The sequence below is a fragment of the Prunus mume genome, linkage group LG3 (genome assembly GCF_029339155.1).
Source record: "Prunus mume cultivar Tortuosa linkage group LG3, ASM2933915v1, whole genome shotgun sequence".
Taxonomy (NCBI): Eukaryota; Viridiplantae; Streptophyta; class Magnoliopsida; order Rosales; family Rosaceae; genus Prunus; species Prunus mume.
Genome location: NC_142700.1, coordinates 11,933,786 through 11,950,440, shown reverse-complemented (window position 1 = coordinate 11,950,440; position 16,655 = coordinate 11,933,786). Strand labels below are relative to the sequence as shown.

General features: G+C 36.0%; 4 protein-coding genes across 4 annotated transcripts; 3 read left to right on the top strand and 1 right to left on the bottom strand.

The window, feature by feature from the left end:
• Positions 1-125: 125 nt before the first annotated feature.
• LOC103325967 (gamma-glutamyl hydrolase 2-like) lies at positions 126-5,455 on the bottom strand. Its single transcript, XM_008228162.3, has 10 exons — positions 4,706-5,455; positions 4,388-4,474; positions 3,628-3,717; positions 2,957-3,051; positions 2,483-2,543; positions 1,960-2,049; positions 1,769-1,831; positions 1,132-1,220; positions 551-643; positions 126-460 (listed from the first exon to the last, which is right to left on the bottom strand). The coding sequence occupies exons 1-10, from the start codon at positions 5,147-5,149 to the stop codon at positions 406-408; spliced, it is 1,167 nt and encodes a 388-aa protein (XP_008226384.2). The 5' UTR covers positions 5,150-5,455; the 3' UTR covers positions 126-405.
• A 1,629-nt stretch (positions 5,456-7,084) lies between these two features.
• On the top strand, positions 7,085-7,778 carry LOC103325966 (uncharacterized). Its single transcript, XM_008228161.3, has 2 exons — positions 7,085-7,288; positions 7,387-7,778. Exons 1-2 carry the CDS (start codon positions 7,194-7,196, stop codon positions 7,595-7,597), a joined length of 306 nt encoding a protein of 101 aa, XP_008226383.2. The 5' UTR covers positions 7,085-7,193; the 3' UTR covers positions 7,598-7,778.
• Positions 7,779-9,267: 1,489 nt separating this feature from the next.
• LOC103325965 (uncharacterized) lies at positions 9,268-10,406 on the top strand. The gene is made up of 3 exons (XM_008228159.3): positions 9,268-9,502; positions 9,607-9,660; positions 9,897-10,406. Exons 1-3 carry the CDS (start codon positions 9,405-9,407, stop codon positions 10,072-10,074), a joined length of 330 nt encoding a protein of 109 aa, XP_008226381.1. The 5' UTR covers positions 9,268-9,404; the 3' UTR covers positions 10,075-10,406.
• Positions 10,407-12,986: 2,580 nt separating this feature from the next.
• On the top strand, positions 12,987-14,266 carry LOC107880766 (uncharacterized). The gene is made up of 2 exons (XM_016793016.2): positions 12,987-13,112; positions 13,547-14,266. Exons 1-2 carry the CDS (start codon positions 13,030-13,032, stop codon positions 13,785-13,787), a joined length of 324 nt encoding a protein of 107 aa, XP_016648502.2. The 5' UTR covers positions 12,987-13,029; the 3' UTR covers positions 13,788-14,266.
• Positions 14,267-16,655: the final 2,389 nt, after the last annotated feature.

Sequence of the window (16,655 nt, the reverse complement as noted above, 5' to 3'; positions counted from 1 at the left end):
TTTTGTTAAGCCAGAACTTGTAAGCTTCAAAGGTAAAACATTTACCTTCACATTTATGGGCAAGAATTTAGCTCTTGCCTCATCTCCATTGAATAGAATAAAAATGAACAGGTCTTCCAATAATATGACGCTAAACAGATGCTTATTTTCTTCATTCCAAGTATTGTATGTTTACAAAGCTGAAATATAATGGGGAAGATAGCACAAGAAAAGGTGCCAATTCTAAATTAAAGCTGTGCAAGAGCCTTGCAGACAACGCCGGACAACACACCGGTAGGGTGGCATAGAAAAGCACAGACAGATTTAGACTCATGAGAGCGCCAGTGTCTTATAAATACAAAATATTTACATTTCAAACAGTCTTTACCCAATCTCCATGAACAATCTTCCATGTACATGTTTGATTTACAGATGAGAGAGTGACGGTTGAGTAAAGATGTAAACTTCATCGAATCCGTTCCTACAGTCAGAAAGCATGTCACAATTAAGCAAATAAGTTCATGCACAAATCCAAAATAATAATGCAGTCACAAGGGCACTTCAGGCTTACCCAGCCTTCCCACAGAAAGTTGGACTGTAATTGTAGATGAGATTGTCAAGGACTTTACGAACAGGCGGCCTGTTTAATGACTTCCTTGCCTCACTGCACCACAAATTCAATTTGGAGTAAGTTTAGGCTTCGCTATCATTCTGGTTGAATAAAACTTGTGGGGTAAATTCCAGAGGTATATTCTAAAGGGAGCTGATTTTCGCACTTCTCTTTTGTCCACTTACAGTCCCTTGGTTAGAAATTGTGTGTTCCCACTCCTTTTTTGTCCACGTACACTCCCTTTTTTGTTATAGTAAAAACTATTAAAAAACAAAAGGGACTGTAAGTGGACAAAAGGGGAGTGGGAAAATCATCACCCTATTCTAAAATATGACACCTTTGAAAGTTGTTAGACATAATATCCACATGTTGAATAAAGGAATAATGCGATTCTCTGAGCCTAACTTTGCAACATCTTCGCGCTCCCAAAGAGTTTTTCTTAGTGCTCCTCAACATTTCAGCCAAAGTTCAATTCAAAAACCATAGTGGTTCACTTGGAGCTAAAAGAAACAGATACAGAAGGATAAAGCATCAGTGCTAACCTGACCAAAAAGTTTGCGACATGCTGGGTCACTTGAATGGCATCTTCTGAGTGCGGAATCATTGGTGAGGCCCATTCAAAAGCATTTTTCTGCATCGCATTTGATTAGTCTTCCCAATTAGAAACAGATCCATTGGAATTGGCAATAGGTACAATACACCCAGTCCTAGATGACTTTTTTTCTATGCAAACTCTAGTCTTTTTGCTTTTCAATTTTTCTTAATTTACCGTTCTTCACTTAATCTGTAGAATGTGCCTAAATATATTAACATTACAAATGTTATGGAAATAATTATCAAAAAAATTTCTTAGACCACAAATATATTAACATTACAAATGTCTTAAGTGGAAATAGTTATTGTGGTCTTTGTCTTAAATCTTTCATATAAAGATGGATAGTAAAGCAAAATCCATTTGTTCATGATTCCACAATTCCACAATAACAGCTTATCCTTCACAAGGTTGTGAGTTATACAGTTATACTCTTATAGCAGAGATCCTTGATGACACCTATTCAAATAAGAGCCTCAAGATGTTTCCATTTTCAAGCATTGTTTCACTGTGCTGTTGCTTGTATTGCTAAATTTGAAATTAATAGTAACATTTTAAGACAAGACTGAACAATATTACAGTAATACCTCAGGATGCCATTGGAAGGCAGTCACAGGATAGCTGTATGCATGAACTGTGGAGACATAGACCTGGTATTTGTGTTACTGCAACAATTAGAATCTTCGGGGGAAGAAAAAAGAGATTGAAACTTGATACAAGAGAAATGTGTAATGAATTGACGAAACACATAATGAAGTGAGATAGTTACATTCAGTACCTTATTATCTTTATCAGTACTAGTCGTCAAGATCTTAAAGAAACTTGACAGATTGGGATTCTCCTGCAGCCTCTCTGGTGAGATACCATACTGTTGCATTGAATCGTTAAAAAAAAACTCAGGTTAAATTAGAAAGCCTGTTCTTCTCTTTGTACGCAAAGGATTATAACCACATAAATTAAAGCATAACTGACTAAACCCAAAATTTCTTAGTTTAAGAAGCATAATATAAGACATTCTCAAAATGGAGCCATTTGTCTCATCAATTTTGTCAGATGATTGGCCAAACCTCAGAATCACAATGAAACAATCTAGACTTTCTCAAACGAAGCTAATGCTGTATGTTTTGAAGTGGTTTGCCTTTGGAAAAAGAAATGAACAATGGTAAGATTTAACCAAATAAATAATTTTGAATTGATTGTTCAGGATCAGGCCATGCCAGATTACAATTTACAAGCATGAAGGATAAATTTGATAACTATGTTTAATACTTGAATGAAAGAGCCTTTAGATTAGAACTTACATGATGGTTTTGCATTACAATACAATCTGTACTCAACTTTTTAAGCAATTCTGGAGGAAATCTGCAAAAGAATGTGCTTACGTTAGTGGCTGCAGATATTAAATCACCCTTTGATAGACAGTAACATGACATGACACAAACTTCCCTACCAAAATAAATTTTATAAGTCACAACTATAGATACAGAAGGCAAACTTACACAACTCAGAGAATATCAACCATCCTCCCCTTTAGTACAGATGTCCAAAATATCAAACAGTGATGATAAATATAAATACATTTCCATCATATTTATTAAATTTGATAAATGTGCCATTTCAGTGAACAATTTTCTTATAAAAATATTACATACATCTCTAGCAATAAAACAGAAATATAGGACTCTTCAAAAGAAAATTGTTTTACACAAGAGAACTAAAGTCCTCATCAATTACATACAAATTGAATTGGAAACCATATTACAAGTTATATATACCTTTGAAATACAGTTCCTTCCATAATCGTGTTCTCAGTAAACTGTAAAGTTGACGCCATATTTTCTGCACTGAAAGACTCGAGAATTTTCTTGTTCTAGAAGAAAGAAAGAAATTTGCATCAATCATAAAATCGAGACAACTATATTAGCAGGAGTTGTTGAAACATCTATAAGGATAAGAGATTGAAGAGATAAAAATAATACTACCTCTAACTGACAGGAAAGGTGATTCAAATTGAAAGAGTGACTATGACAGGCAATCAACTAAGAAAAGAGAATGAATTATCATTCCATAATTCAATGTTCAAGGCAAAGTTGTAAATTCATCTCCGTGCTAATTAACAGAGTGTTTATATAATAGTCTCAAGTTATATGCCAACCTTAAAAACCAAGAAAGGCCATTCAAAAAAGCGGGAATAGCATACATGCAATAGAATAGTTAGAATATCTGATTGGGCATGTGCGCAAATAACATGGCATCCCGGTTTACTTCTTTTAACAAATGAATCATTTAAACCACCTTTGGGAAGAACAAAATTGACTATATTCATTGTTGAAAGTGGCAACTTAGACATTCAAGTATTGAAAAAGGGAGAAAAAATATGCACTTTGAATGACAAGAGACAGAATGCTGTTGGAAAAGCAGTGAATTATGGGAGGTGGTAGTTTACCTTGCTGATGATCATTGTTAGAAGTTCAAAACCTAAGCAGGTGGCATATAAAGGAAAATGGTCCCCTGCATCATTCTTCTCTATAATTTTCTGCACAAAAGTGGGAACAGAATAGCTCATAAACATGGAAGTATTCTTCAGAAAGCAATGAAACTATCCTGAGGAAAAGTCAATTTACTGGATATCTCTATGATGCAAAACAGACTTGAAACCTTTGATGTTAGCCAACAATGACAACTATGCCATGGTTGCAATACACAGTCCTGGACTTTGACCTCTAAAATCCCATTTAACTTTTAGGGATACCACGCTCTCTAACCTGTACCTGTCAAATTTCTTTGGCCCAGTGTTGGCTAGAGTACATGGAGAATGATACCCGATGCTGATGATCTTGGACAGTTACACGATACTAAGCTCAGTATCATGTCAATGCCTTATAAGCATCATGACACTTATCCCTATAACAATCTAGATCAATCCATTTTGCGAATGGTATCTTAACCATTCACCCCATCATATTGCATGAAAGGGCAGCAAAGTAGTATTGCATAATGCTGGGCCCAGATGAGCAACTATAAGCGCATCAAGGAGTACAGTCTTCTGTTTGTTGAGCAGAACACTAGCCCCAGAAAATATAAAAGTTTGACTTAATTGGGCTGCCTGGAAAGCCAGGACTATATGAGCATGAAAACTTACTTAGCACAAGCCACCATGTATATCATGGACTAAAATGATTATATTGCAGAGATTGTATCATTACCTGAAATATTCTCTCCACAATGTCATAGTACAAACCACTTTTAGCCCAGCCTCCAGTGAAAAGCACGCCATTGACCAGATTGAGCTTCTGCAATGCAGCTGTATATAGTAAGCAACATAACAAAATCACTGGGAGAGGGCAGATTGCCTTAGTGATGAAATAAGAAACTCAGCCTCACATTACTAAAGCAAATGGTAGCTAGTAATACATATCTATTTATTGAAAGTCGAAACAAAGCGTATATAAAATATTCACAGCCTTTACTTGGGAAAAAGAAGAAAACCCAGTATCACAAAGAAGAAAATTTTGGGTGATCACCTCGAACAGAACATAAGGAGGCTCGTTGTAGATGAGAGGAATAACACGAGCCCCGGCAGATTCAACAAACTTGACATAAGAAGCAGCGATATACGACGCCGTCGAGGCGTTGCTGAGCCGACCGGAGGCGCCGTCGCCGGGATGACTGAGGATGCCGATCACCGGCCGGTAATTGAGCTTGGGGTCTAGAGCCGTACACCTGGTGGAGGGAGAGTCGGAGGGGCCGACTCCGAGTTGACTGGGCAAGAGAATCGGGGACTGGGCCTTGGCCAAGCTGAGCTCCTTGGACAAGGAAATCAGGAAAGGAATCCAGAGGTAGTTCCACATCTCCGACGGTGTCGTTTTGGGTGATCGGGCGGCGTTCAGGTTGTCGTCGTCGGAGGTTGGGTCGTCGGAGTTGGGTGTTGGGGTAGAAGTGGGATTAGTTGGGAAATGGGAGGGCATATTGGGAAAGAGGAAATGGGAAGGTTGGGGTTGACATGGAGGAGGAGGAGGGGAAAGTTAAGTTGAAGAAGTGTTTGTTGAATTGAAACGTGCTGGAGGAGCAGCGAGGGAGCTCAGCTCAGTGCTTTATAGTACGGCAATTTGGAAGACTGAAGAGGAGGAAGAAAGAGAGTGGATTGTGAAGTTACGTGAAAAGGAACCCAACAGAAAAATGCGGAGGCAAATCGTCAGTGGTCACATTATGAATTATGTTTCACAGGGGGGAAATATTTCTGACCGCACGATCACGATAAGAACTTTCCATCGAACGAGAGACATAGACAAGTCTTTCTCCATAATCCCATCTATGTACATTAGATTATGCTTTTTTGAAGATATTTCATATTGACAAATAAAATAGTTGACAAAATTGACGCGAGATTCATAAGTGGTTGTCGTCTTGATATTTGATTACCATTGGGTTAATGTGATTAACATTAAGTTTTATCAACTCATTGTGCTTTTAGGAAGGGCATTACTATTCTTATGATATGCCGAATAAGGGGCTTCTGGAGGGAGTTCAATCTATTAGTCCAATAAAAACTCTGTACTTGATCGAATGACTATTAAGAACCCCTTCAATATAACCCCTCATTGTAGCAGCTATGATGCCAAACTCGAACAAGTTAGATGGGCCAAAGTCGAAAAAAGAAATAATGTAAACGCAATGCTATTAGCCCGTGAGCCCAAAGAGACACCAACTTGGGAAGAAGCCCTAATTACCCTCAAATTCCACTACCGCTTGCCCATTTGCTTCTTCAAGGCTTGTTTGATGATGGCGAGACAGAGAAATGGGACAAATCCGACCTGGAGGTGGTATGTGCACGACTGAAGGCTTCTGATCATTAACAAGAGAAGAAAAATACATCTCCTAATGTTTGAAAGAATGTTACGATCGGTTGGAAAAAAAAAAAAAGAATGTTACGATGGGACGCCCATAACGCACACAAGGGAGGAACTTACCTTAGCACTGCTCATTAGGACATGGATGGACCTCAACAAATTATGTCATAGGCCCGGTTTGTCCACTCCAACCTGGCCCCTTTTGGGTAGATGGAACAACATGGATTAGAAGAAAAGGATCGGACCCATTTAACATAACAAAACTCAATTAGGACTTATTCTTTTTCGATGAATATCTTAAGTATTTGGATTTGGAACCGGCCATTTATAAACTATAGATTTCTACTGCATATTATAATACTAGGCGACACATCATAAATTTTATTCAAATACAAATGGGTTAAGTAGCTTTTTTTAATCTATGTGTGTCGAATTTTTAATTTGGTCTATGCATTTTAATTTAATAATCATTTTCGTCAACTTACTCTAATTTTATTGTAATTAATGAGATTTTAATTCGTAACACCATGTCAGTGTGTTATGTAGTGTTATTTTCACTCATAATTTTTTTTTTTTTTTTTTTAGTACAAGAGAGAGTTTAAACTAGAGGGGAGCTCACACAAATTATGCCATATAAATTCAAACTTGAGACCTCTTATCTGCAAATCAAAACCAATACATGACGTCTTGTGTCAGGGTCAAAGTTTGCAACGCACTTAAAGTGAAATGTCTTACATCTACGGCTCATCCTTTCCTCAACTATAAAATAGAAACCATGTGAACAACAACTCCATTAGTTCCCCAAGTCCCAAGGTTCAAACCCGAAGTCCATGTAAAAGCCAGAAAGGAATATATACCAACTTTTAATTGATCACAAATGTCCACAGCACTATGATACTCGTTTCAGCATTAATATTACCAAAAAGGAAGAAGTCATAATTTTTAAGGTTTTCCGGGGTGTTGGTTTCCTAGCTGTCTAAGTTTGACCAGCTCGAAGAAAGAGTCACCCGCCACACGCATGCACACTGGGCCTGAGCTTATAAATTGAACCATGGCGCCCTATTTTAGAACTCACAAGCTACTGGCTATCAGGCTTAATTTGATTTACTTAGCAAATTAAGCTGTAAAACATACATATATTTCTTCATTAAATTTGCTCGCCATGGCTCTGGTTAACAGCTTCATCGTGCCAAAGACCATGCTCCAAATGCCCATTAATTCCAAGCCCTGCAGCCTGCACAATAAGATTGTGATTATGTGAGTGATATATGAATATATATCTCCCTCTAGACTCTCTCTCTATCTTCTTTCAAGCTAGCTAGGTTTGATTTCTAATATGAATCTTTGATTATCAGACGATGCGCGGCTGCGAGAAGGAAAATCACTGAAGGGCCTCCTTCGCAAATTAACAAGGTACTTAGCGTCACTAGCAGGAGTCTGGGAACTGAGCAGGTGAGCCTCAGGAGCAGCAGCTTGACTGGAGAAGATGGAAAAACAAAGGAAGGAAATGCCATTGTTGATGAGGTTAACAATACAACCAAGACTGCTGATGATGCCACTGTTTAATAATATATGCATGGGTTGTTAATAGGTGAATAAATCTGCAGGGAAGGTTTGTAGTTATAATATTATGGTGGCTAAGCATGCTTTTGTGGCTAAGTGTGTGACTTGTTAGCACATTAATTATGTACTTGATCATATATATAAGTTCTTCTTAATTAATAATATGTTATGTTTTAGTTTTCCATATGGCATATGCGATGAATCTATATGTGCAAACGATTTGGTTTTCATGTAAGCAAAATGTGGGCCAAATTTATTAGCCAAAGGAGTCACTCTAATTTAAAGACTCAGAATTTTAAAGTTGTTTTTGTCAATTTCTAAACGATAAAAACTAAAATTTAAACGTGTGTTAGGCAAGTTGGTCAATCCTCTTCACCCTATATCCAATTCACTAATGAGCACAGCAACATCATACCGTGCATGTCATAATCAGTTAATTTTTTTTAATGATTAAAAAATAGTACTGAAGCAATGTTTGATAGTATTTCAATCGATATAGTACAGATCAGATGGGGACAGGTCTCCACCATTAGCAAATTAAAACAAAGAAAATGTGTTCATTATTACCCAACGTGAATCATGTGAATGAACCACCTACAACCTTTCCTATATATTTGTTTACTATCCTGTTTGTCTCATTTTCTTTTTTGCCTCTGGCTTGAGTACAGAGTAATTCATGAACATTGATCAGCACATAATAAGTAATGGTCAACTTATTTATGAACTAGACCAATATATATATGCACACACACTTAACGAAATTTTTTATGTTAAGTAATTTTCTGTTGTGATTTTATATGCGATCAGTCCATCCATATTATAACACATCTTGCATGTAATATTACGTGACGGTGTTCCAATCACAAGCAAAATAAAGCCCAACTTGCTCATACCAAATAGCATTTGTTGCAATTTTGCCTATAAAAATTAGCCTCTCATGAATGCTTTTGAGAAAATAATTGATGCACTAGCTACTTTTGTTCTTTATTACCTACAAGTTGTTGCTTCTGCAAAAGAAGGTAACATACATGTATCATATACCATGCATTGCATTTTATAGTGATAAATTTCCAAAAGAAAAAAAAAACCAACAAAGGGAGTTCATCATTGCAGGGGCAATGATGAAGTTAATTAAGATAATCCTGAAATAATTAATAAGGAAGCCCCCTAATTGTTGTTAATTAATTAACAGAGGTGGCCCATGAACAACCCTAGAAAATTAAGCACTATGAGTCATGGATTAAGTCAACGGTCAAAGTCATTCTTTGCATGTTTGTGCCAGCAGTGAGATGACATTGATTCAATCCAAGTTTGACTGCCATGGAGCAAGTGGCAGACAGTCAATATTTGAATTAGTGTATAAAGCAACCAAAAGGTTTGGGCAGAACCTCACATTGGTTGAGCTAAGTGTCTAATTAGTGCAATTATATATACTTTTCTATTGAAGTTTCTTCCAAAATACACTGGATGTGATGAATTATAATCATAAAGAATTCTCATAATCTTATATAGGAGAATATACGTGTACACCCAACTCAATCATAGAGAAAGAATATACAGGACAGGACCTTATCTTTCTGTGTCCAATAGGGGAAAAAAGGGAAAGGGAAAGGAAAAGAAAGCAGAACGAAGGGTCCAGTTCACCTAGACTAGAAGCCATGCATATTCACTTTGGCCCTCTCTATAAATCCGAGACTTCTTCTCACTTAGAATATCCACATGCAATTAGTAAGCTGATCACTCTAAATTACTGAGAAGATCAGCAGAGATAGGGAGTTAATTTCTTCAAAAATCGACCGATCAGCGGATCATGGCTCTAAGTATGCCTGGCTTGATCGTCATGCCAAAGATGAACATGGTCCAATCAATTCCCAGTTGCAAGTCCTACCAACATCAAGCCATGATTATGTAAGTGATCATGTTTAATTTCTTTTCTAATTTGTGCGTTTACCTTTATATATATCTCTGAAAGATTATGTAAGCCATGATTGTATTGGTTTATATATGTGCAGCCTGCAGCCTCACCACGACCGTATGCATGCCAGGAATATTAGTCACTCCATAATGTACGGTGGTCTCCTTAATTTGCGTGCATATATGAGTTATTTAGTTTTATTTTTCCTGGTTACCGTCGCACTAATAAATTACTGCACTTAGACCCTTTTATCTATAAAATAAATATTATGATGACGATTTGTGAAAATATGTGTTATATTAGAGAGAAATAAACATCTTACTTTGTTGGTTAATTATTGTACTTGACTGATCACTGATCTTGGATTGTATATTGTTGTTCCATAAGATGTGGAGCTGAAAGGCCAGGGATCAGCACAGGGAGTGGTGGACAAATTAATGGGACGAGGGGGTTGAGGGAGCAGAATGTTTCTGATCTCACCAGCTCAAAGACTGATCAGAAAGATGGCAAGAAAAGCAAAGAAGATGTTACTGCTACTCCAAAAAAGACTGGTTCTACCAATTGAAAACATATTATCGACAATGATGTCGACACTTTCTGATAATCCGTCTTCTAATAAAGAACGGACGTGCTATGCAAAGAAGAACTGGGATATATACAACATTCTAAAATAGCTATGCTTTTTAATAGAGAGAGTAGCTTGTGAGTAAGATGCATAAGTCTTCCTTCGATCCGGCGGTCTCAACGCGAAGCTCAAAGATGTCTGAGAAGGATATGGCAATTAAAGTAGATGTCATGTTAATGGTAGAAAGCATATTGTATGCATAAATAATAATCATATTAATGGTAGATGTCATGTTTAATGGTTCCTATAAATAATAATCATATGATTAGTGATGTGTTTTAGCCTGAGTACAATGAATTAAGTTAAGTCGGCCCACCTTCCTCTCTCCCAATGATATATAATTTTTCGATAGAGGAATTTCTGAAATAAATTTATTTGAAGAACACTTAGTAGGATCGAAATGATAAAGTCGGAATTTTCATACTTTACGAGGGCCTCACAGAATATAAATTTTTTTTTGGACTTGACTGAATCGTCCACGCACAAAGATATACGATCCAGATCTAATTATCTTTTGACAGTCAAGTCAATGTCATGGGGCTTTTGAAAAGCTTGGGAAAGACTAATCAAAACACACCACACAAAAGTCACACACATCGGTGATCATGAATTCGCACATTAGAATTTCACACATATACAACGGTAATATGCAACCTTGGAATGCAAGTATGTCATAATCATAAATAAAAACAAATAGGATTACCACTGAATTTCTGTTAATCAGTTCCCCAGTCCATGCATGGTTTAAAAAACTTTGGTCGTCAATGGGAAAACAAAGAGGACCGTAGGATATGCCAACTTAATTCTGTTGACTTGGATCCATCTGTATTTCAGTGGTCTTTACATTGAATATGAAAAGTTCTGAAAAGTTTTCCACTAACCCCGACAGAAAAACAAAAAGCAAAAATTATTGGATTAAAGAGGGTCATCCACACGTTGACTTGGTTTAACATTATTAGTATTACTATCAATTCAATTATGAAAAGTTACCTGCCAATTTCTACATATTTAACTTTGAAGAACGAAAAAGAAAAAGAAAAATTAGTAGTTTAATTACTAAAATACGGAATGGGAAAAGTATGAATAATATACGTAAGTGTTTTATTAGGCAAAATTTTGGCGAGATACAACTAAAAACTTCGCGCACTGTATAATATTTTAATATATATTTTTAATAATATTGGAAAAATACTTGTATAATACATGAGTTTAATCTGTATTTTGTAAAAAAAAAGTGTATTAAATATAAAAAATACGTACGTACGTGTTTAATATGTGTATTGTATGTTTGCTTAAAAAAAATTATATTTTACCGAATCTTTAAGACGTGTACGGAAAATAAAAATATTATTAAAAAATACATATGTACATGTATAATTCAAGTATTAAACGAAAAAAATACTAAAACAATCTTTTACACATACGTAATTTAATTTGTTGCTGTTGACTTCTCCAAAGGATTGCAAACCAAATTTCAGAAGTCAGACCTACCCCTCAAGTGACTTTTTCATTTTTTGACATATATATAAATAATAGCTTTCTAGAAATATCATATAAATAATATGAATGACATTTATAGCATAAATGTAGTAATAAGTTATCGATGCATGTAGCTATCAAGCTAGCTAGACACAAAATATGTACTGTACACACACATACATACATTATATATAAGCATGTAATCTAACACAAGTAGGAAAGTTTCAAAGTCGTTCTTGGCGTAGGACCTCAGTTGACGGGAAAACAAAAGAGGAAATTAATGGATTAGGATATATTTAAGCTCTTTAATTACCGAAACTTTAATCGTCAATATGGGACATTCTCAACATAATTTTTAAGAAATAATATAATTTTTAACAAATAAGATACCGACATATGTAACGATGAAGGTCATTTGATAAACCAAGTCATGAGACTCCAAGATTATTGTAGTTGGCGGATCCAGGAATTTTCCTGAGAAGGGGCAACATTTAAAAGGCTAAAAGCCAAAAAAAATTCCCGAATTATTCGAAAGAGGATTTAGGGTTTATGGTTATACAAACATAACCAAATCATAAAACAAAAATAATCTCTCTAAAATAAACAACAATATTAAAATACATATTATAAAATATATAAAAAACAGAAGGAAAAAAAAAACATTCAAACTTGGGAGGAGAGGGATGGATCTGCAGCAAGACACTCAAGAGCATGCAAAGCTTTTGAAAAATCATTCAACGCAAGTATCCCTTGGTCCATTTAATTCCAACTTGGACCCAAGAACACACTCTTCCGTTCAGTGGAAATAAGGCTTCAGGTTTGCTCTTAAATTTTTTCTTTTTTTTGGCCTGGCCAAAACGACTTCGTTTGGCCAGGAATTAAAAAACAAAACAAAAGCTGCTCCCAGCGCAGCATCACAACAAAGAAAAGGAGGTTGCTGGGTTGCTGAGGCATTTATTCGAACAGGTGGTGGGCACCTCCAAGGTAGAGCTGAGGGGCAAACTCCGGCAACTTCAAAGCTTTTTCCGGAGAGGGGAGGTGCAGCTGCACCTCCTTACGCCTCTGTGGATCCGCCAGTAATGTGCAAGAAAACATATAAAAGAGGCTGATCAGCAGATTAGTTGTGATACTTATATTAATTTCCAGCAGTGTGGACTTGTGACTTGACTTAGTCGTCCATGCAAAAGAATTAAGACGGTCTAACGATCAGTAAGTAGATCAAATAATTAATCTCTTCAACAACTAAGTCACTATTCCTGGTCCCGGGATTTTATTACGTATTGTCTTATTAGTCGACTTGGCTAGTTGCCACCCCAATATCTGCTACAATTCATTCCAAGTAGCAGCCTATAAATCATCCCCTCGGGCTCATCTGAAGGTATAGCAAACTTTGTATATCTCTAATTAGTTGCTAAAATGGCTGTTGTTAGAGGCTTCATGTCAAAGGCCATGCTCCAAATTCCCATGTTGAAAACCATACAATGGAAATTTATGATCGTGTAAGTTGATTGGTCTTCCTATACATAGTCATTTTTCCCACATCTTTTCTTTTATCTTTTGGTGCTGAATTTTCCCCTCTTATTTAGAGTTTGGAAAACCATAATTTTTTTACATAGTTTTTTATAATTAAAGGTCATATGAGTAAGGAGGTTGGCATTTCTTACCCCGTTTGGACTAGATTGGAGTTGAGTCCAAACTAGCCCTTATGAGTCTCATCCTATGGGACTTACAAGGCACAATATGTTAGATTGTTGTCATTTTAATAAGTTCGAGTCTTAATATTTATAAGTTCACTAAACAGTGGCCGTTGCACACTAATCCACTCCAATTCGAACCACAAAACATGTAATTCTCATTTCTTTAAGTTCCATTTCACATGTAATTACTTACACTAATTAATATTCCTTTTTCTATTTCTTTTTCTTTTGTTTAGAAGATGTGCTCCTAGATCCAGAAGGCCAGGTATTACTACAGGTCCTCCTCCACAAATCAATAGAACCCCTCAAACGAATGCGGTGACGGATGAGGACAGGCCAGTTATTACCACAGGCCCTCCTCCACAAATCAATCAAGTACCTCATAAGAATGGTGCGACGACGGACGAGGAGGAGCAGAATGGTGCCAATGGCTCAAATCGAAAACCGATTCCAGCACAAGTTGTGAAGAACCTCTGATTAATGAATAAGCTTATAGTTCTCTTGCTGCTTGTGATATTGGTTAACTTTTAAAGTCTTGTGTTACAAATTCAATTGTAATCTTATATCTTTGAGTTTTTAAACTCTCAACCGTATAAGATAACATTTGGATTTTGTAATATGCTGACTCAAATTGAAAATCAAGTAATGCCAAGACAAAGCAGAAATCCCAAAGTAACTGAATCCTCTTGTAATAGCTGTGACTAGCTAAGAAAAAGAAATAGAAATAGAAAAGGAAATAGAAAAAGGAATATTAATTAGTATAAGTAATCCTCTTTCTTATTCTAACGGAATCCTCTTTCTTTCTTGTTTTATTTTCTCTTTGCATCCTTTTGTAATTCCCCCAGTTCATTTTTATGTTTTTTTTTTCCCATTTTGTTTGCCAATAAACTCTGTATTTCTTGATTCCGTCAATTTATGATGATTTGAAATAAAGATTGTGTATGTGTTTGATTGGATGATCGGAGCAAAAACTTTCCACTATTTAACTTTAAGACTTTTAAAATTTATTTTATTTGCAAAGTCTTCCTAAAATTTTACTCGAAACAAAAGATTGTGGAATTAAATAGTGAAAAGCCAAAATTATCGGGCGCTCTTTTTCTTGTCTGGCTACATGCTCTATAATTTAACCTAGCTCTAAAAGTACTATTTATAATGTATAGGACTTTTGCTACAAGTTAACTAGGAATAAGAAACTAAAACCCTTTTAAATTAAGCTAGAGAAAACCCCAAAATAATAGGAAAAACTATCCCAAAACGCAAAGGATCCGCTCTAGATTCACGACGTCCGCTCAAGCGCCTGGGCTTGGGCAGAAGTCTCTCTGCCGAGCGCTGTAGCTTCCACTCGAGTGCCAGAACCCAGAGCACTGGTTTGAAACTCATTTTTCTACCGTTTCTTTTTCCTCCTTTCACATCTATGGCAAGCCAACTTTAACAATCCTATCCCAAAAAAAAATTCACAGCACAATCAAACAAAAGAGATTCACAAACTTTCAAGGGCAATGAACCAAGAACAATATACCCTTTTTTTTTTTTTTCAGAACAAGATACAATGAACCAACAATAATATACCCATTTTCAGAACAAATACAGAAAAATTCATCAGGAAACATATTTAAAGAAAAAACAAATTGGCATTTAGGAATTGATAGAAACCAAGAGCGAGAGGGTTACTGGAATGAAGAGGGAGAGAGAGGAGACAAACCAACCCAGATTCTGCTAAAATAAAATAAACCTTAAAACCCAAGTACGAAATAAGGGATTGAATTCTTGAATTGGATACTTACAAAGCAATCATAGCTCATCTTCCTAAATAAATCTAGGTTTTTCTTGAGCTTGCTTGTGTTCCTTTGTAATAATCTTTTTCTACTTAGTGGATTGCTTGGTTGGTTGATGATCCCCAGTTTTTCCTAATGGTGGGTTTCTGGGTGAATAATTTCTGATTGCATCTCTGTAATTTTTCTGTGTTTGTGTTCTTGGTGGTTGACTAGTTATCGTATAAATTCTGGGTTTGTATTCTTGGTGGTTGACTAGTCATCATATGAATTCTGGGTTTGAGTCCTTGTAGTTGACTACTCATCATTATATGCTGTTTGGTGTTTACTTGATTATGATGATTTCACACACTTTCACCATAGTTGTTGCTAGCACAGGGGATATCTAGATTGACGGGTGCTTCTCAGTGCATAGTTTGTCACTAGTAATCTTCTTGGGTTGCAAGTATATTGTGGCATACTCTGTGTGTATTCTGGATTGTGGTTGTTCATGACTACCAGTTGACTAGTCATAAGTGTTTTTGATCAATGTCTAAAGTGTGTGAAGATTGTTGCGTTTTGTTTAAATGTCGTAAAATTAACCCCTTGTCACTTAAGTACCAATTTCAATTGGTATCAGAGTACCAGCTTTTAAATAAATAGAGAGATCCTTTGGGTGCTAATTGGTATTAGGTGTGTAAACATAAAAATGAATCAAATTACTCCTTGCATTCATGATGAGCTTGCCTTGTTTGTTAAGAAATATAGAAAGGTTGTCAAAGATAAAACCAAAGTCACTAGGAATTGTCAAAATCTCCCTAGTTCGTCTACATGTGTGTCTCAAGACAATATTTTTAAGGAGAGAAATTTTTTGAACTCTTATGGCTTTAAGGAGGACAAAAATTTGAAGGGTATTGTAAAATGCTATCTATGTGGCGGTGATGGTCACATTGATATGGAATGTGAAAATAACCAGATGACGGAGTCTAATGAGAGAGAAGAGTCAATTAGTGCACAATGGACTGATAGTGATAGTGATGATTCCAACAACTATATCACTTCATCTTATGAAGAGGCAAATAATTTTGCCCTTCTTGGTTCTATTCATAACTCTAGCCTTGCTAGAGTTCATGTAATTAAGGAAGAATGTGTGTCTGGAGATGATAGACAGGATGACCAGTCATATAGGCAGGATGACCAGTCATATAGGGAACAAAATGACCAGTCATACAAGGAACAGGATGACCAGTCATACGAGGAACAGGATGACCAGTCATACAGGGAACTATGTGAAAAGTATGATATGCTTTTCAATGAAACCTGTAATTTCAAATAACAGAATCACATGATGGAAGAAAAGGTCAAGGAACTTGATGAACTGAATGAAACTCTCAAAATGGCAAAAAAAAAAGAGTTAAGTGATAGCTTGGATGAGAATGAAGTTGACACGTATGAATTGTATCATAAAGTTAGCACTCTTGAAAAAGAAAATTCTAATTTGATTAAGAAGTTGAATGTACTTGAAAATGACAAATCCTTGTTTCTTCATGGACTGATTTTATTTGAGTTTGAAAAGTCATTAGTTGAGCATGAA